The 20029-nt window shown below is 52.0% G+C and overlaps 1 protein-coding gene across 1 annotated transcript in view; it reads left to right on the top strand.

The window, feature by feature from the left end:
• The first annotated feature begins 1173 nt into the window (after positions 1 to 1173).
• The window catches only part of SLC35F2 (solute carrier family 35 member F2), a 36235-nt gene continuing 17379 nt past the window's right edge, over positions 1174 to 20029 (top strand). The window contains exon 1 of the mRNA XM_056115153.1: positions 1174 to 1470. Coding sequence (XP_055971128.1) covers positions 1376 to 1470 — 95 coding nt within the window. The 5' untranslated portion in view covers positions 1174 to 1375. The remainder of the gene's footprint in view (positions 1471 to 20029) is intronic.

Genomic DNA, 20029 nt, shown 5'->3' with positions numbered 1-20029 from the left:
CCTATTTTACTGACCTGACAGTGCTGCTGCCTATGGGTTGTTTTGGGGTACAAGTCTGGAAACAATTATGAACTTGAAAGAAACAAAGGGTCTTTAGGAAACAGTTGGGGAGCCTGGTCACCCAGCAGGAGTTACCTGGACCTGCGTGCACGCCAGTAGTAAGGTTGAGTAAGTACCCTAAAACAAAGCAAGAAGGGGGAAAATGACAACATAAGTAAATGAGGCTGCAGCTTCGATTGGTCAAAGGAGATGGATGAGCCGGTCCAAGAATGACGGATCAGAGGCGGCAAAAGGATTGTGACCCCAAGAGGGGATGGAGAGCCGACGGGTCATTTTGGGATCCCCGTCTCTGGTCTGTTGGGTAAAGAAAATGGAATCCTGGCAAGGTGTGGGGTCAGCTTGGGGGCCCCCCATCCTGAGAAGGAGCCAGCAGTGCGCCTGGCACTTCCAAAGGCCGTGAGGGAGGCCCAGTGCTCAGCTGACAGGGTGTGCTCAGGTTCCAGACTGACCTCTGGCTTCCCTGGATGTGGAGAAACCCCAGAATCTTCTACTCCAGACCACTGGGAGAGAAATGACCACCAGAACCTTGGCCAGTGGTGCTGGGCCGGCTCCCTCTCAGAAGAGGGGTCATTTGCTCCTGCCCTAAACTAGCTGGTCTCATCCAACCTGGATGGGCAAAGTTCTCACCCAGAGTCCAACGAGGGCGGGCTCTGATCCTCACATGAATTTACAGGTTCCGCCCCATCTGGGTCAGTCTTTCTCCTTCCACTCTAACCACACCTCCCCCTCCCCAAGCACAGTGGGACAAAAAGGAGAGAGGAGGAAGGAGGCAAGGGGAGGAGGGGAAGGAGGGGGAGAAAGGAGGAGGAGGAAAGGCGGAGGTGGAGGATCAGGAGAAGGATGGCAAGAAGGAAGACAGACAGGGGGTGAAAGGAGAAGGAGAGGAGGAAGTAGAGGAGGAAGGAGAAGAGGAGGGGAAGGAGGAGCAGGAGAAGGATGGAAAGGAGGAAGGAGAGGAGGAGGGAAGAAAAAACAGGAGGAGGAGAGAGGGAGTGAGAAGAGGAGGAGCAGGGGAGGAGGAAGAGCAAGGGAGGAGGAGGAGCAGGGGGAGGAACAGCAGGAGGAGAGGAGAGGGAGGAGCAGGGGGAGGAGGGGCGGGGGAGGAACAGGAGAAGGAGGAGCAGCGGGAGGAGGAGAGGAGGAAGCGTCCGCGCGCTCCGGCGCCCCCGGAGGTACCTGGCTGTACTGAGCCGCGCCGACAGTTAATCATCTGCAGCCCGGGAGCCGCGGGCCCCGCCGCCGCACAGGCGCCGCCTCTCGTTTTCCGGGCCCCGGCACTTCTGGGGTTCCGGGCGCGGGAGCGCAGGGGGCCCCCATGGAGGCCACGTCTCGGGGTGCCGGGGACGCGCAACCGCGCGCGGGCTCCCGGGCCAGCCTGCTGCGGCGGGCGTGGGGCAAACTCTTCACCTGGTGAGTCCGGGCGCGCGGGCCGGGCCGGGGCGCTGCTCTGAGCCTTTGTCCCCGCGCGCGGGTGTGCGGGGACCTGCGGACCGGGGGGGGGGGGGGGGGCGGAGCCACGGCGGGGGCAGGCGGGAAGGGCTGGGGACCGGGTCCCGGGGCAGGGCTGAGCCCCGCTTTCTTCCCGGGGGTCCCGGTGCCGCGTGGGAACAGAGTGGGGCGCGCCCGGCTGGGGGCTTCGGCGCGGGGCTGGAGAGCTGTGCCGGAGGGACCCCCGTTCTCCAAACGGAGGGGTTTCCCCATTCTGCAAACGCTTCCCCCGGGGCGGTGCGCGAGGGCCCCCTTGGCGCGGTGTGTGACTGGAACCGTCTCGGATCTCGGTCCCCCTGTGCGTGCGCGGGCGCCTTTGCTTTCATCGCTCCGATGACCACAGCCAAGGGCTTTTCGGGTATTTAATTTCCCCGATGGAACCCGGGTCTCTGCGGGGCAGGACTCCACCGCCCAGCTGCACCCCCGACCCGGCTCCCCTCCCCAGAGCCTGGACAGGAGGACCGGGAAAGCCTCGCTGTCTTGCACGCGGGATGCACGCTAGGCGCGCGTTTCTGGCACTAACTACGACTGGGTCTCAGTGCACGCCAGGGGTGGGACCCGGCCACCTGCCACCACAGAGACCTGTTAAGCGCAGCCGCGGGTTTAGCTGTGGGACTCACAGCCTGTCTTTGCCACTCACTGCTGGGCACTAACCTCCGTGCCCCAGACCCCACCTCTGAACTGGAGGTAACCACAGCCCCCGTAGGCGCGCAGCGGTGATTATCCCGAAGTTGCATCCAAGGTGGGCTGGAGCCATAGCACAGCTGGTAGGGCGCTTGCCTTGCTCGCGGCCAACCTGGGCCGACCAGGGTTCGATTACTCCGCCCCTCTCGGAGAGCCTGGCAAGCTACCGAGAGTATTGCGCCCGCACGGCGAAGCCTGGCAAGCTGCCCGTGATGTATTCAGTATGCCAAAAACAGTAACAACAAGTCTCACAATGGAGATGCTACTGGGCCCGCTCAAGCAAATCCATGAACAGCGGGAGGACAGTGCTATGCAGTGCTCTACAGTGCATCCAAGGTGAACCTTTCCGGAAAAGATCTTAACTTTCACCACAGCGATTCTTTGGTGCCTACGTCATGGTGCCTATGGTGCCGTCGGTGCCGATGGTCACGGGGTTGGTGCTGGGCTTGCTTTACACCCCCACCCCCACCCCCACCCCCAGGCCTGTGAGTGCAGGGAAGGGGCTGCCCCTGTGGGGACAGCTTTCGGGTGACAGCTTGTGTCACTAGCTTCAGGCAGGCCTGTGCTGTCTGTTTGCACCTGCTGAGTGGGGATATTGCAGGGTGCCTGGCTGGCTGTCAGTAGGTGCCAGTAGACTCAGGGTGGGGTCAGGTAGGGGAGCACACAAGCTCTTCCTCCCCATCCAAGGCCAGGAAGCTGTGATGTGCTCCAGCTCTGGGCCACAGGGACCTGGGCCAGGAAGGTCTAGATGCTTTCAAAGTCTGAGCTTTCTTCTGGCTCAGGACACACTTGTTTTTCCTTCTTGTTGTTATTTGCTTGTTTTTGGGTCACACCCTGCAGTGCTCAGGGATCACTCCTGCGGTGCTCTGGGAACTTCACACAAGGCCAGCGCCTTAACTCTGTGCCATCTCTGGCCTAGACACCCGTTATTTTGGACAGTTATTTTAAACTCTTTTTTTTTTTTTTTGCTTTTTGTGTCACGCCCAGCAATGCTCAGGGGTTACTCCTGGCTCTGTACTCAGGAATTACTCCTGGAGGTGCTTGGGGGACCATATGGGATGCTGGGAATCGAACCCGGTTCGGCCGTGTGCAAGGCAAACGTGCTACCCGCTGTGCTATTACTCCAGCCCTTTAAACTCATTATTAAAACTGGAGCCGGGTGTAAGCCCTCACCCTGAACCTGATTCCCTGCCTCGGTAGGATCCTGATCCATTTCCTTTCTGGTTAAGAGAATGGACTCACCTGTTCACTGGCTGATTATTGAATATTTCCTGTGGCGGGCACCCACGATAATGAACTCAATGCATCCCCGGTGGACTCTGCTTTTCACTTTGGCTTTTCTCATCATGACCCGTGCTGTGGGAGGCTGTGAATTTCCCAGGAGCTCTGGGATTTCATTTTATCATCTAGCCATCTAGTTCACTTCCAATCCATGTGTGAACAAAATGCAGATTCCTTATCATGATTATCAGTTTTCTATTTCTAACAAATTTTGAAACTGTGGTTTCATCCCTTCTTTTCCCTTTAAAGTGGGCCATCTTGTGAATTCCGTTCCAGCCTCTCTGTGGCGTGGTGCAGGACTCATGTTCATTCCTCCTTCTGTTCATGCAGGATTTCCCAGCGCCTCTGAGCTGTGAGGACAAATAGGGTTTTCTCCCTGTCCCGAGATAGCTTGTGATCAGAGGACAGGCAGAAGCTAGGGTTTGGGGGTTGGTTGACAACAAGGAGGGCGGAGGTCATGTTCCAGTGGTGAGGTGGGTTCAGGAGTGGGTGGGCAAAGGTAAAGGGGTCCTGAGATTTGAGTAGGAGTTGGCTGGGTGGACTAGAAGGGAAGCTCTATCTTGCCCCGGGAACTGTAAGTTGCTTAGCATGATGGGAGCAGAATGTCAGGGGATGGACAGCAAAGGTGACAAATCTTCCAGTGCTTTCTGTGTTCTCTAGCAGGGGGCCTGGCCCTCGGTTGCTCCTTTCTTGGTCCGTGGTGGTCCTCCAGTGACGAACCCCCAGATCACAGCCAATTCCCAGCCTCCATCACCACATGATGACACCCTGTGCTCATCCCCTCTTCTTCTGGGGAAATTGAAATGGCCAAGCCCAGGACTAAGCCTTAGCCACTGAGTTCCAGGAAGGAGACTCGTGGCCGCAGAGCTATTGGTAATGACTCTTGTCCTCTGTCCCTTGGCCAGGCTGTTGCATTCTGGGGCCTTAGCAGTTTCTGCCCTGAAGGGGGACCTTTCTCTCTGCCTCTTAGAGCTCAAAGACAGTTAGCGGGGAAGCAGGCTAGACCCTCGCTACCAACTTTGGGAATTGCTTTTTATCATTATTTTAATATTTTTATTTAATTAAGACTCATGATTTGCAAAGTTATTGATAGATGCGTCCAAGGCAGACAATATCCCAACACCAGCAAAGTTATTGATAGAAGCATCTGAGGCAGATGAAATCCCAACACCAGCAAAGTTATTGGTAGATGTGTCCGAGGTAGACAATATCCTAGTGACTTCCCTTGCAGTGTCCCCGCGCTCCTGCTCACTGACCCCACATCCCATCTTGACAGGTGGGTTTCAGAGCTCCCTGGTTGTAGTTCAGATCTCATGTTCTCAGTGTTGTTGGGTCTGTGCTCGATAGTGAAGCAGGAAAGATGCTCACATCAATCCCCGGCATCCCATATGGTTTCCTGAGCCTGCCAGGAGTGATTCCTGAGTGCAGAGCCAGGATAAGCCGTGCCACAGGTGGGTGTGGCTTTTCTTTTCTTTTTTTTTTTTTTAATTTTTATTAGTGAAACACCATGAGGTACAAGTTTTTGTGCTTGGGTTTCAGTTATACAATGATCAAGTACCCATCCCTCCACCAGTGCCCATTCTCTACCACCAATTATCCCAGTATCCCTCCCACCCCTCCAAATCCCCCATCCCATCCCGCCTCTGTGGCAGGGCATTCCCTTTTGTTCGCTTTCTCCTTTTGGGTGCTGAGGTTTACAAAAGAGGCATTGATTGTGGCTTTTCTCAAACAAAAGCCATTGGGGACCCCGTAGAGGTGGGCCTGGGAGCCAGAGACAAGGGCTTTAAAAGTGGCTTTAAAAGTGTTTCTTTGCCTGCCCTCTCTCCTCCGCCCCAGGCCAGGGCTCTGTCCCTCCCAGGTGACCAGCACAGCTTATCCAGATCCCTCCCCCAGGCCCTTCATTACAGGTGGAGGAGGCAGGGGACAGTCATTTCCAGAACATTCCAGGAGTCCTGATCCCCCTCCATCCCTCTTGTCCAAGGCCTGGACACTTCCTCCCTGCCCCCCACACTCAGGTCACTCCATAGGAAGTGGGTGATGCTGGGCCCCACTCAAGGATGCCGGCAGCTGTCACTAAGGTGGCGAGAAGTCACATGAGAGCTGAGAATGACCTGGGCAGGAGCGGGCACCCAGCTCTGGGCTCTGTGGCCCTGGGGACACGCTTCTAGAAACAGGTGGTTCACTCAGCCCTACAAGGGTGAGGGTGGAGAGTTGGGGTGTCCAGGTGGAGGCTGAGCTGAGCTGGTTCTTCTGCATGCAGACGACCAGCCCTGAAAGACGGGCAGAAACCCTACTCCGTGCAAACTGGGTTTCCTGAAGGTGCCTCAGGGTCCACTCTGGGGGCAGATTGGGAAGCTGGAGCTGGGGAGATCTCTTGCCTTTGACTGTTTGGTTGGCAGGCGCTGGACAGAGGAATGTGTTCTTTGAAACAAGCATGGGGTTGCTTGGAGGGAATCCACATGTGCTTCTTTGAGTGGGTGGGGGCACATCTGGCGAAGCTCAGGGCTCCTTCTTGGCTCTGCACTCAGGAATCACGGTGGTGCTCAGGGGTTTAATCTGGGTGGGCTGCGTGCAAGGCAAGCACCCTTCCTGTGGCTCCTCAGCGTGTGCTCCTACATGGGTTCCTTCCACCCCCTTCAGCGTCCCCTCCTGTGCCCAAACAGACCCATTGTTTCTCTTATAAAATACTCATCTGTGTTGTTAAGGAGGCTGGGGTGTGGAAAGGAGTGCTGGGGAGGGGCTGGTATATGACCTCACTGCTCTGTTCTACTCCTTTGCCAAAAGGGGATAAAAACAGATCTTTTGGCAACTCACTAAATACCGGGGGGGGGGGGGGGGGGGGAAGGGGGAGGGGAGAATTTAATGTGTGTGTGTGTGTGTGTGTGTGTGTGGCGGAGGGAGGCCACACCTGTGATTATTCCTCGCTCTGAACTCATAAATTATTCCTGGTGGTACACAGGGAACCATCTGGAATGCTGGGGATCGATCAAACCTAGACTGGCTGCATGCAAGTCATATGCCCTATCCACTATACTATCTCTCCAACTCTTCTTAAAATTTTTTTTAGTCAGGCGGTCTTATATTACTGTCAATGATGGGATTCACTCAACCAGCCCCCGGACTAGACTCCTAATGATGATTCACATTTTCTTGCTGTCCACTTCCTCTCCAAACACAATATTCACCTTCCCAAATTCTCCCGAATTCTCCTTTCTCCATTCTCTTGCTCTCAGTTTTACATAACTTTATACCACTGTGTCTTTCTAAAGAAATGATTTTATTATATTATTGTGGGCTGGAGCGATAGCACAGCGGGTAAGGCGTTTGCCTTGCATGCGGCCGACCTGGGTTTGATTCCTCCGTGCCCCTCTCGGAGAACCCGGCAAGCTACCGAGAGTATCTTGCCCACACGGCAAAGCCTGGCAAGCTACCCATGATGTATTCGATATGCCAAAAGCAGTAACAACAAGTCTCACAATTTGTTGTGAGATGTTTGCTTGAGCAAATTGATGAACAATGGGAGGACAGTGCTACAGTGCTACCTTACGAAAAGAATATTCTGCTCTGTGTAACCCGGGGAGCTTTATTTTCCTGGTATGTTAAGTTGCTTACCTGGGTCCCTTTGTGCCGCTAAATGCTCACTTTGTTTCTTCCCTGTGAAGACACCACTTCATTCATCCTGCTGTACTTAACGTTTTGAGTCAGATGAAAGTAAAAGTGAATATTTTTATTTGCATCTCCTGGCATTAATGGTCATTATCCTTACGTGTTTCCACTTTTGTGAAAAACCCATCTTGTGTGGCCGTGGTTGAGGAGACCACAAATAACCCAAGTCCTCTACACTTGAGCCACGTCCTCGGCCCAAGCCTGCTCTCTTTCACATTGTTTGAACATGAAACAGTTTACTTCATGCGGTTCACAGGGATTTTCAAACTAGCATGTGGAGTTTGGGATGAGTTGGGGGTTTTTGGCTCCAACCCCAGCTCTTTTACCTCTTCCGCCCACCTGGCCATTCAGCTGAGAAGTTGGGGCACTGTTCAGAGTTGGCTGGGTAAGGTGGGTGTTTCTCTGGAGGAGAGCTGGGGATCTCGAGTGCTGAGTGACCAAAGTGACTCACAGGAAGTCTCACCCTGACCCCTCCCCGGATGAGTCTCCTGGTGCTTTCTAGGCCAGACAGAGCCTCCTGCTTCCTTCTGGTGCTGCAGCCTGTTTGTTGACGTGTCGGCTGAGACAGGCGTCCCGCTGCTGGGTCGTGGGGGCCTGCAGGATTAGGGTGGGCTGCAGGGCTTGCCTCCAGCTGGCATCACCTCCTGCCTCTTGCTTTGCTGATGGTGTTGGCGACTGATTGAGGCCCCTGCTGTCCACCTGCAAGGCTCACTTTCACTGTTCAACTGGACTGTTCAGGAGGAGATGACTGGGGAGTTTGCCTGGCATGTAGGGCCCTGAGTTTGACCCCCCAGGACCCCCCCCCCACACTCACACACACATACATACACTCACACATACACACATACACTCACACATACACACAACTCACACATATACACACTCATACATACACTCACACATTCACACACACATACACACAATCACACATATACACATACTCACACATTCACATACCCACATACACTCACACATACACACATACAGACACTCACACATACACACACTCAAAGATGCACACACATATATACACACTCACACATACACACACTTAGACATACACACATTCACACATACACACTCACACACACACTCACATATACATACACACATACACTCACACATACACACTCACACATATACACATAAACACACATACACACTCACACATACATACACTAATACATACATATACACACACACAGAATTACACACAGAAAACAGGTTGACCAGCAGTGGCGGTGACCAGGAGTTGGGGTGACCAGGAATGGGGGTGACCAGCAGTGAGATGCCTGCCCCATCCATTCTTCCCCCAATGGCAGGCAGTGTTGGGATGTGGGCACTGTGGACTTTGGGGCCGTTGGGTTGTCCCAGGGCTGCTCTGTCCTTGTGTGCCCTTGGTGGGTGGGTCACGGTGGCTTGTGTGGGCCAGGGTCATCAGACAGGAAGCAGTGCTGACACCTCCCTTCGCTGCCTTCTTCACCACTGTGCCATCGCCTTGAGCCAGCTGGGGTCTCTGGAACCCAGGGAGGATGCTGGTGGAAGTGGCCACGCTCGCCACATTGCCCAAGATTGGTGCCTGACTCCCCCCCCCCCCCCGCCCGCCCCACCGCAGGCTGTAGCCCCCAATTCTGCGGGGTGTCCAGAGACTCAGGGATTGGAGTGGGGGCTTCGTACTTTCCAGTTCCAAGAATCCAGCCTTGGAGGCAGGGAGTCTGGCTGGAGGCTCTGGGCTCCCTCTTGAGAGCCTGCAGCTGGGTGGCGACTTAGGCTTGATCCCCTCCCCAAGAACCAATAGGACCCCCTTAATGCAAATGACCCGCTGTGTGTGGATGCTAGAAGCGAACGGCCATGGCGGTCAGTGGCCACTGTTGGGGCTGAGGGATAAGCAGCTGGTGACCCCGTGACCTGTCGCAGGAGCAAACCTTCTGCCGTGCCCCCCACTCCTGCCCCCCTGCCTTCCCTAGAAGGGTTTTGCACGGTTTCAGTGAGACATGTCCCTGCACTCAGCATGGCTCTGCCACGCGGTTCTCTTCACCCTCCATGCTGCTATGGAGAAGGCAGGGTTTTGGTTGCTCTTTTTCCCTTTTGGGGGGCCCTTTTCTGGGGGTACTGGGCCCACTGTGTAAGAGGGCTTACCCGGTGTCCCAGCATCTATGGCAGACTTGCTGGGAAGGTTCTGCCTCAGGACCAGGAGCTGTTTATTGGGTAGTTCACACAGTGCTCGGACACAGAATACTTTTTTTTTCTTTTTTTATTAGTGAAACACCATGAGGTACAGTTATAGGCTTACAAATTTTGTGCTTGGGCTTCAGTTATACAATGATCAAGTGCCCATCCCTCCACCAGTGCCCGTCATCCATCACCACGGGTCCCAGCATCCCCCCCCCCCCGCCCCCGTCCTGTCCTGCCTCTGTGGCAGGGTATTCCCCCTTGTTCTCTCTCTCTTCTTTTGGGTACTGTGTTTTGCAAGAGAGGCTTTGAGTGGCAATCATGTTTGGTCTCTAGACTACTTTTAGCATGCTTCTCCCACCCTGGGAGGGTCCTCACAACCCCCTTCATTTGGTGCTCTCTTCTCTATCTGAGCTTCCTTTTCACCTAGAACGTGTGGCAGGCCTTCCATTCATGGAGCAAAATTCCTGGTACTAATCTCAGCCATTCCTGGGTGTTAGTCTCCCTTTTTGTTGCTTTATGTTCCCCAGATGAATGCAATCTTTCTGTGTCTATCCTGCTCTTTCTGACTCATTTTGCTTAACATGATACTTTCCATGTAGTACCACTTGTATGTAAATTTCATAACTTAATCTCTTCTAAGGACACAGAATACTTTTAGGGCTGAATAGTTGTGGTGGGGAGCAATTGTAGCTGCGATTGTAACAGTAGCATCAGCAGCAAGGACAGATCGCAACAATGTAACTTCTCAGGGACCAGAGGCCCTAATAATAATAATGTAACGGGGTCTGGGGACCACTGGCTCTGTATGAAAGAGCTGCCAGGGAGAACTCAAGGAAGCTAATGAAGCAAATGCGACAGACCTGCGACAGACCTAGAAAATACCTGGAAAATGGGGAAAGTCAGCCGTGACCTGAAGGCTGTAGGAATTTAGGGGCCCTGTTCCGGAGCCAGGTGCCACATTGTCACTGCATCGCTTCTCACAATTATTCCATGCCCTTAACCTGGTAGAATGGCAAGAACAGCCTGCAGAATTTTTGTTTGTTCAGGGCCATATGTGGGGGTTCTCAGGTAGCTACTTCCGGCTCTGTGCTCAGGGCACAGCCCTAGAGATCACAGTGCGGGTGATGGGACCCCAGGCCCTGCAGTGTACCCCAGCCCTTAAGTACACCGCTGGGATACACCCGCCCCCACTGTGCGCGCACTCTCTCTCTCTGACCCTTCCCCCACTTCATCCTTTAGGATCTTATTTAGTTTTTAATTCTAGTTTAATTCAAATTTAATTATTAGTGCTGCCATTATACAGAGATTATAGATGTTATTGTATACTATTTTTCCCCCTTTTAAAAAAAATGAATCACACTGAGATACGTAGTTACAACGTTGTTCATGATTTGGTTTCAATCAGATAATGTTCCATAATGTTCTAACCCCTGTCCCTTCATCAGTGTACATTTCCCACCACCAATGAACCCAGTTTCCCTCCCGCTCCTCCCCCAGCTCCTTCTATGGCAGGCACTTTTCCTCTTCCTTCTCCTCCTCCTCCTCTCCTCCTCCTCCTCCTCCTCCTCCTCTTCCTGCTCCTCCTCCTCCTTCTCTTCCTCCTCCTCCTCCTCCTCCTCCTTCTCTTCCTACTCCTTCTTCTCTTCTTCCTCCTCTTCCTCCTCCTCCTCCTTCTTCTTCTCCTTCTTCTCCTCCTTCTTCTTCTCCTCCTCCTCCTCCTATTCCTCCTCCTCCTCCTCCTCCTCCTTCTCTCTCTCATTCATATAGTATTTTATGAACTTGAATAAAAAAAATGAACTTAAGAGTTGGAGCAATAGTACAATGCGTAGGGCGCTTGCCTTGCCTGTAGCTGACCTGGGTTTGATCCCTGGCATCCCATATGGTCCCCTGAGCACCACCATCAGTGATCCTTTAGTGCAGAGCCAGGAGTCAGCCCTGAACACTGCTGGGATGTACCCTTCCCCAAAATTGAATGTGGCAATATGATGCCTTCATTTGAAGGTGTATGGGAATTCAATCAGTTTGTATATGTTAGATTTCTACAGGAATTTACCCTTTAATGAGAGAGAATAAGAGCATTTGCATGTTTCCCAAGAATTTTATGTACTATCTGAGGGGCTGTGCAGGGCATAGTATATAAGAAGAAATCCCTGGGTGACTAGTCTGAATTTTTGATAGTCTGCATAAAAGTCGTTCAGGAGTTTCAGGCTTAATGGCCTGGTTCCTCGAGCCCCCTCCTCCCCCCCTCCCCCCCTGTAGTCCCGAGCTGCAGGCCCAGTGCTCTGCAGGGGAGGCTCGTCCCATGGGGCCCAATGTACAGAGCCTTATTCTGTCCCTTCCACAGTCCGCTAGTCACAGCGAGGGCGTGAACAGTTGAAGGCATCATTTTCATGACATTTCGTTTTAGACTCTAAAAATGGCTCTAATAAACACAGCTTCAGGGTGCGAGGAAGTAAGATGTGAGCAATAAAATAAACAAACCCCAAACAGTCGTAAGCCTAAATGCCAGGGAAACTTTTCCGCAACTCAGTCTAGCCTATTGTTTTGTTTTTGTTTTCTGAAAGGTAGAAATAGAAACAGGATGTCCCCCCTTCCTTTCCTCTCAGTTGGCATAGTTTCAGGGTCCAGGGGCCCCACACTTGGTCATGCTGTTTTGCACACTTTTGGTTTGGGGGTTGTTTTGTTTGTGGTGTCAGGGATCGAGCCCAAGGCCTCACCCATGCTGGGCAAGTGCTCTACTAACACTGGGATACACCTCAATTTTTATTTATCCTCCTCTTTTAAATTTATTTATTTTAAATTAATTATTTTTATTTTATAAAGTAGTTCACAATATGTGATTGCATTAAATATTCAAACACCAATCCCACCACGATTACACCAAACACCCTATTTCGAATGTTTCCATCTGGAACCCCACCCCCTGCCCCAAAGCAGAACTGAAATAATATATTTTGTATTGCTTGTTATGACATACCACTGAAAATGCTACAAAAAGGTATCTTTAGAGGAAAGAGTGTGAAGATGGTTGTATTTTACCCAGGGGCCATTAAGGTCTAGCCTTGTGTGCATATATATACTGTGTATATATATATGTATATATATACATATATATATCAATCACTGTCACTGTCCTCCCATTGTTCATTGATTTGTTCGAGCAGGCACCAGTAATGTCTCACAACAAATTGTGAGACTTGTTGTTACAGTTTTTGGCATATCTGATATGCCATGGGAAGCTTGCCAGGCTCTGCTATGTGGGCGGGATACTCTCAGTAGCTTGCCGGGCTCTCCGAGAGGGATGGAGGAATCGAACCCAGGGTCGGCCATGCGCAAGGCAAACCATCACGGTCACAGTCACAGTCCTCCCGTTGTTCGTCAATTTGCTTGAGTGGGCCCAGTAACATCTCCATCATGAGACTTGTAGTTACTGACTGTGTTTGGCATATCGAATACGTCACGGGTAGCTTTCCAGGCTCTGCAGTGCGTGCAAGATACTCTCAATAGCTTGCTGGGCTCTCTGAGAGAGGTGGAGGAATTGAAATCGGGTTGGCCATGTTGGCCGCTTGTAGGACAAACGCCCTACCGCTGTGCTATCGCCCAGTAAAAAAAAGAATTTCCCTCTAAGATTGGTTGCCTCCTACTTTGAAGCCCATCAGATGTGGTGCAGTATTCTTGGAATATGCATAGGGTTCAGGAATAGGTTCACTCGTGGGTGAGGGTCAGCCCAAGTGTTTGGAGAGTGGCCTTGAGCATGGTGGCAATTGAGTTCTGGAGGTTTCTGGCTGCTGGGGCTGGGTCCCTTAGGGCGGGAGGGGTCTCACCCCCCCCCCTCCGGGGCGCCCTGTCCTCTTTTAAATTTAATTTTGGAGTTTGTGGGACACACCTGGTAATACTCAGGGGCCACTTCCGCTCAGTAGGCATTTGGACCTGTCCAGAAAGCGAGTTCTCGAGCCCTTGGGCCGGACGATGTTTATTGAACTGACTGAAATGTGTCAGGAGACAGTCGCATGGAGCATTCCCAGTATGAGGCACCCGAATTCTCACCCGCCAGCCACTCTCCCTGGAGGCTGGCGGAAATTGGCATATCTGCTATAAAATGCCGGATGCCTGTGACACTGCAATAATATTTAATGGGCAGATTCAAGGTCAGGTAGTTCATGGAAAGAATCAGCTTTTGGGACTTGGGAGATGGAGGGAACTGCCTTGGGGGTGCATGATTCATCCCTGCCTCCTCATGGTCCTGAGGAGCCGCCTGGGAGCAAACTCTGATTATCACAGGATGTGACCCTACCCTCACCACCACCCCTAAAGAGAAAGAGTTGTCATTAGCATCACCCAAGCTGTCTTTGAACCTTTATCCATTTTTACCAAATAACAGTGAAGTGGGACAAAAAGGAGGGGTGTATTGTGAATTCGCAGGGGCTCGAACAGTCGCGTAGGAGGAAGTGTCTCGGGCTAGCACAAGTGGCAGACCCCATACCTGGCGGGTCTCTGGTGGTCCCTGAGTATGGCACTGCCCAGGCAAGAGCACCTTTAGGGGTGGCCCTTATCCAAAAAAGGCAAGAGCGACTGCAGGGCCAGCGGGTATGTCTGGCTTCTGAGTCTGCTTTCGGATATCACCACGGCTGTCCCCATCCTCCGTCTCAGCTCTTCATCTGTAACTCCCTTGTAGAATGGATCAAAAATCAAATCAGATCGGGTCTAGGAAGGTTTTCTAAATAGCAGGGCACGATGAAAAGACATAAAGTCAGGTATTCTGATGGGCTCCATTAGCATGGATGCGATAAATAAATCATGCTTGATGGTGATGGATGCCCCTCTGGCAAACCCAGGGAGCTTTGTCAGCAATTTGGAGCCCTGGATTTGTGACCAAGCAGGACATGAGGAAGTTTGGGGGCAAACGGAGGAGGGTAGGAGAGCTGGGGATTCAGCTTAGCACCCGGGCCCAAAGGCGGAGTTATTCCTTGTGCTTCCTGTGAACTTTTCCCTGGCCAAGGGCTTTCAAAAAAGAACCTAGACTTGGGGGGCTGGAGCAATAGCACAGAGGGTAGGGCGTTTGCCTTTCACGCGGCCGACCCGGGTTTGATTCCCAGCATCCCATATGGTCCTCTGAGCACCGCCAGGAGTAATTCCTGAGTGCAGAGCCAGGGGTAACTCCTGAGCATCGCCGGGTGAGGCCCCCCACAAAAAAGAACCTAGACTTGGGAAGTAGACCCCTGGCTGTTAGAAATCTGGGTATCAAGGGGCAGATGACGACAGCAGGAGAAATGTTCTCTGGTTCTTCCACATTCTGTTTCTCCTTTAAGGTTCAGTCACCTGATCCATCCCTCTGTCCATCAAGCCATGCGTGTCTTACCCGGGCACAGGATCTTTTGACTTTAGCCCTTTCTTGTCCGCAAACCCAGAATACAATCAGCGGTTCCAGGAATTAGCTGAATTGAGAAGACCCAGAGGTTGAAGTTCATGTTGGTTGGAAATATTTACAACTGCCAAATGCAGTCGTCAGTCACATGCTTGAGTGAGGACGAAAGAACCCCGATAGGGTCCACTGGGCTCCCAGCTGGTTCTAGACAGACCCAGCTTTCTTCTATTCTTGGCTTCTACTCGAAGGTTCTAAAACACGCAGGGTGAGGGTATTTCCCGCCCTGTCCAGGCTAGCAGCTCTGCATTGTGAGGACAAAAGGCTTCACTGACTTCACCTCTGTATTATAGTCATAAATGTAAGAAGTGTAATGGTGTTAGGTATGACTTACAGGGCAGTTTTGAGAAAAGCTTGCTTCATTCCTTCATGAGGTGGTTTGAGGGAAAATTTTAGGAACCCGAGTCTAGCATTATGGGTAAGAAGATGTGCATCAGAATCTTTGAATTATTCTTCGTCTGTGGAATTTTCTAGTCATTTGTGTCTGGAAACATCACAGTCATTTTATTTGGGGGGTGACCAGGCGTTAGGTAAAGTGGTTCCTGCTGTTCCAATTCATGTTTCTAGTTGAAACCAATCGTGATGGTAAGCGGCTGCCACGGCGAGACCACCCGAGCCCCCTGCAGAGATGCAAGCCCTAGAGCTTGGTACATTGGCCCAAGGAGAAAATATGCTCTGTTCCCCTCTCCCTGCACTCTACTCCTGACATCTGCCTTCCCCCTGAGGAGCCTGACTTGTTTATGGATGGATGGGAGGGGGCAGCTGCTGGTGTACTGGAAGATCAGAGAAAACGGGCAAGTTATCAGCATTCTCTGTCTACAACTGTATTGCCTGGCGGAGACCGTTAGCATCTGCCCCATTTTAGTATGCATTGCAGCCTGCCTGCCTGCCTGCCTGCCTGCCTTCCTTCCTTCCTTCCTTCCTTCCTTCCTTCCTTCCTTCCTTCCTTCCTTCCTTCCTTCTTCTTCCCACCCTCCCTTTTTTAATGAGAGACTTGTGCTTTCCCACCGAGCTATATCCGGCCCTGGTCTATTTTCATTTCGAAGTTGAGTGCTTTCTGATGGTTTGGGGTTGATCCACGTCCAAGTCCCGCTCTGGAATCGTTTCTTCTACTCTGGTGAATCCCCACTCCTGGCACTTGGCAGAGGCTTCAGTGAGGTCTCTCTGGTGGCGTTTCTGCAGTTGTGGCCGTCAGCCTCCTTGTATCGATTTGCGTACTGGAGAAATGTCGATGACTGTGCTGTGGCTTTTGCCTTGTAGGAGCCTCCAGTGTATTTGGAAACCAAATGCATATCCAGGGTGGAATACATTATTTTATGTAGTAAAAGTAGTCTCAGTTTAACCTCCATTATAAACCTCTTATTATTGTTCTAGGAATTGCATATTTGTAAGTATTTTGGAACTTTTCTAAATTACATTTTGAGGCGGGGTGGGCACGTTGGATGGTGCTTGGGGCATGCTCCTGGCTCTGTGCTCAGGGATCACTCCTGGCAGTGCCGAGGCTTGAACCTGGGTCAGTGCTGTGGCAAGGCAAGCTCCTTCCCTGCTGTCCTGTCGCTCCCCTCTCCCCCCCATGCGAAGGGGCAGGTTTTAAGAGCCTGTGGTGATGTGAGCCTCTATGCCTAAGTGCTTCTTTTTGGGGGCACCCACATCCAGAGCAATTGGAGCCCAAAGCTCCTATATGCAGAGCCTGGGGCCAGCCCTTGGGGCCAGTCCCTGGCTGGATGCAGCTCTATGTTTAGAGTTTCCTCTAAATTTGACATCAAGTTAAAGCAAAAGTTTACAGAAGGATTTGGAGTGATAGCACAGTGGGTAGGGCGCTTATCTTGCACGTGGCCGACCCGGGTTCGATTCCCAGCATTCCATATGGTCCCCTGAGCCAGGAGTAATTCCTGACTGCAGAGCCAGGAGTAACCCCTGCGCATCGTCGGGTGTGACCCAAAAAACAAAACAAAACAAATACAGATGTATTTTCCGCGGATCTGGAAAGCGTCCTGGAGTGTGGCGGCGGCTGGGTAGTGGAGGTAGTGGAGGTAGTGGAGGTCTGCCAGTGAAGTATTTATCTGGTCCTGGTAGGGGTAGGGTGGGTCTTCTGTGCACAATCTAATCCCTGAGTCTCTGGTGGTTGGTGGAAGCAGACAGGGCAGGGTAGGGTGGGGCTCCCGATTTTAATCCCTTCGTCACCTGTGGTTGGTGGGAGCAAGCAGAGAATCTCTGTCCCTGGGTCCATTGAGCCTGGAGTCCAAGGTCTCAGAGTTCCGCTTATCTTGTTCAGTGGGGCTTCAGTCGTGTGTGAGTCTCGGCCAGAGTGGCCACGCGGGTCTGGAAAGTGTCCTGGAGTGTGGCGGTGGCTGGGTAGTGGAGGTAGTGGAATATTTATTTTGTATTGTTTTTTGGGTCACACACGGCGATGCACAGGGGTTAACAAATACAAAACAAAACATTTCAAATAGTATTATTTTACGCCTCCACTAAAATAATACAGACGCCTCAGAGACCTGGGCCCTACGCAAACAGGATGAGAATGCTATTCGGGTCTCCCAAAGAAGAATAGAAAGAGCTATGCTTGGAATATCACGTTTCACTCAAATGAGAGAAAGAATTCGGAGTTCCAACCTCTGTCAACGATCAAGAATCAGGGACACTGTCTCGTTTGCCAAGGTGTCAAAAATCAGATGGGCTGGTCACAAATGAGATTTAGAGATGACCGCTGGACTAGAGTTGTTACCGACTGGATTCCACGGGATGTCAAAAGACCACGTGGCCGCCCACCTACCAGATGGTCAGCCTTCTTCATCAAGATCATGAACGATCGGTCTGAGGCTCTTCGTGTTCCTAGACCAAACAGACACCATTGGGCTACACTAGCACGCGACAGGGACAAATGGAGACGTTACTGGCGCCCGCTCGAGCAAATCGATGATTAATGGGAAGTCAAGTGATCAAGTGATTATTTTAATAGTACTTTTATATTTTAATAGTCCTTTTACATGCTGGCAAATCTGGCTTGGTGTTGCATGGGGGTTGTCAGGATGCCCCTGGCACTGCTGGGGGAGCCAGGGGTCTGCAGCTATGGTGCTCACCCTGAAGTGCTCCCCCAGCTGATAAATGGTGTTCTGAGATGTTGGCAAGCATTGCTGTTGACATGCATATGTCTGTGAATTCTTTGATTCTAAAAGTGGTGGGTAGAGCTCAAGCTGCTCTAGTTTATTACCCGCTTCTCTGCGAGAAAGGAATGTTCAACTCCAGTTAGATGTGAGGGAGAGGCAGTATATGCGTTTCTGGGGCGGAGCGATAGTACAGCGGGTAGGGTGTTTGCTTTGTGTGTGGCTGACCGGGTTTGACCTGGCATCCCATATGGTACCCGAGGACTGCCAGGACTAATTCCTGAGTGCAGAACCAGGTGTAACCCATGAGCATCACCACTGGGTGTGACCCAAAAAAAAGAAGAAGAAGAATATGCATTTCCCCAGTTGTGGTCCCATTCAAAGCTCTGGATTCTGTGCTTCTGAGGTGAGAATAGTTCACAGAGACTGTGTGGCCACAAGAGGTAGGTTATGTCTGCCAGTCTCGGTCTCTCTCTTTGTTGTCTGAGGAGCGAATGAAAGTAATTCCCTGCCTGCGTCATTTTACTAGGGGTTATAAAATGATAGTGTTTCTTTTTCTTTTCCCGAGAGTCGGGAGCATCAGAGCTCGTGGCCGGGGCCTGTCATGGTGTTGGCTTTGCTGCGACAGTTCTTGTTTTTCGGCCCTCTGTCCTCAGCTCTTGCGTGGCTTTCTTGCGTTGGGTGGGCCTCAGTTTCTTGCCTTATTCCACATGTTTCTTGCTCTAGGTCTGGGCCCAACCATTCCTGAGCTGCCTCCTTTCCCTCGGGGAGTGACACCTCCAGGCTTGGTTGTTCTATGGGTTGGTCATTGTTTTAGGACTTTGGGGCACATAGAAAGTCTTTTTTTTCTTTTTGGGTCACACTCAGTGATGCTCAGGGGTTACTCCTGATTCTGCACTCAGGAATCATTCCTGGCATTGCTTGGGGGACCATATGGGATGCTGGGAATCGAACCTGGGTTGGCCGCGTGCAAGGCAAATGCTCTACCCACTGTGCTATTGCTCCAGCCCCAAAAGTCATTTATTTTTTTCTGATAGAAAATGCTTCCTGCTTCAGTTCTGTCAGCAACGTTTAGAGGAATAGGGGTGGAGAAATGGCATGCACTGCACCTCAAGTCCTGTACCACAGGCCCTTCAAGCATCACTAGGGTCACCCAGGAGTCCCCCAAGCACCACCAGGCTGGCCCAGGTCCCCCTGGCACTCTCAGCAGTGGACAGGAGCTCTGGTCTTGCTTTCTACAGCTGCATATCCTTGTCTGTCCAGCTGCCAGACCTTTCCTCTTTAGTTTTGCTGTGGTGAGTGACCTGGAGGAGACAGTGTTGGCCACTACCCTTGGGAGAGGTTTCTCAAAGGAGGGGCTGGAGTGAGCTTGTGGAGCCCTGCCTGAGCACCTCCCTGTTCAGGTGCAGACGGTGACGCTCCAGAGAAAGTCTGTAACATGAAGGACCTCTGGCTTTCTCCAGCTGCAGACACGCATGAGGCCTGCAGGCTGCAAGTTACCTCTGTGGCCAGCAGAAAGTGGCACAGCCAGTGGACAAAGGCAGCCCCTTGCATGCATGTGGAGTGATGTTGGACCCCCTGAGCCATCTGGGCAATGCCGCCCTGTAGATTATACATCTGGGGGTTCTACTTGAGGCGAAAGAGCTACCGAGACTTTGTCTCAAAGGCAAAGGACAGTGTCAAGGGGGCGCCAGGCCCCCATACTTGTGATTGTTGCTTCTCTATTATGAGCAGTTCGCCTTGGCTCAGGCCTACTCTTCCCTCTAGGCAGTTACGTTAACTGAGTTTCCTGCCACCCTCCTGTCTCGCCCCTTGCAGTGCTCCATGGCTCATGCGTCCCCAGGGATACTCCCAATTCCCTAACTGTGGTGTGATGCCTGGGTTAAACTTCTCCTTGTGCTGCTTCTCCTGCATTGAGTCCCTGTCCGTCACCTTCTCCCCACTCTAGCCTGTGCCCTCCCCTATAGCTGGTCTGTGGGATTGGGAATAAAGGTTGTTAATTATTGCCTGGTTCGATAGCACAGCAAGTAGGGCGTTTGCCTTGCATGCGGCTGACCTGGGTTCGATTCCTCCACCCCTCTCGGAGAGCCTGGCAAGCTACCGAGAGTGTCCCGCCTGCATGGCAGAGCCTGGCAAGCTCTCCATG

The sequence above is a fragment of the Sorex fumeus genome, unplaced genomic scaffold, assembly GCF_029834395.1.
Source record: "Sorex fumeus unplaced genomic scaffold, SorFum_2.1 ptg000028l, whole genome shotgun sequence".
NCBI lineage: Eukaryota > Metazoa > Chordata > Mammalia > Eulipotyphla > Soricidae > Sorex > Sorex fumeus.
This window is presented reverse-complemented; position numbering and strand designations above follow the sequence as displayed.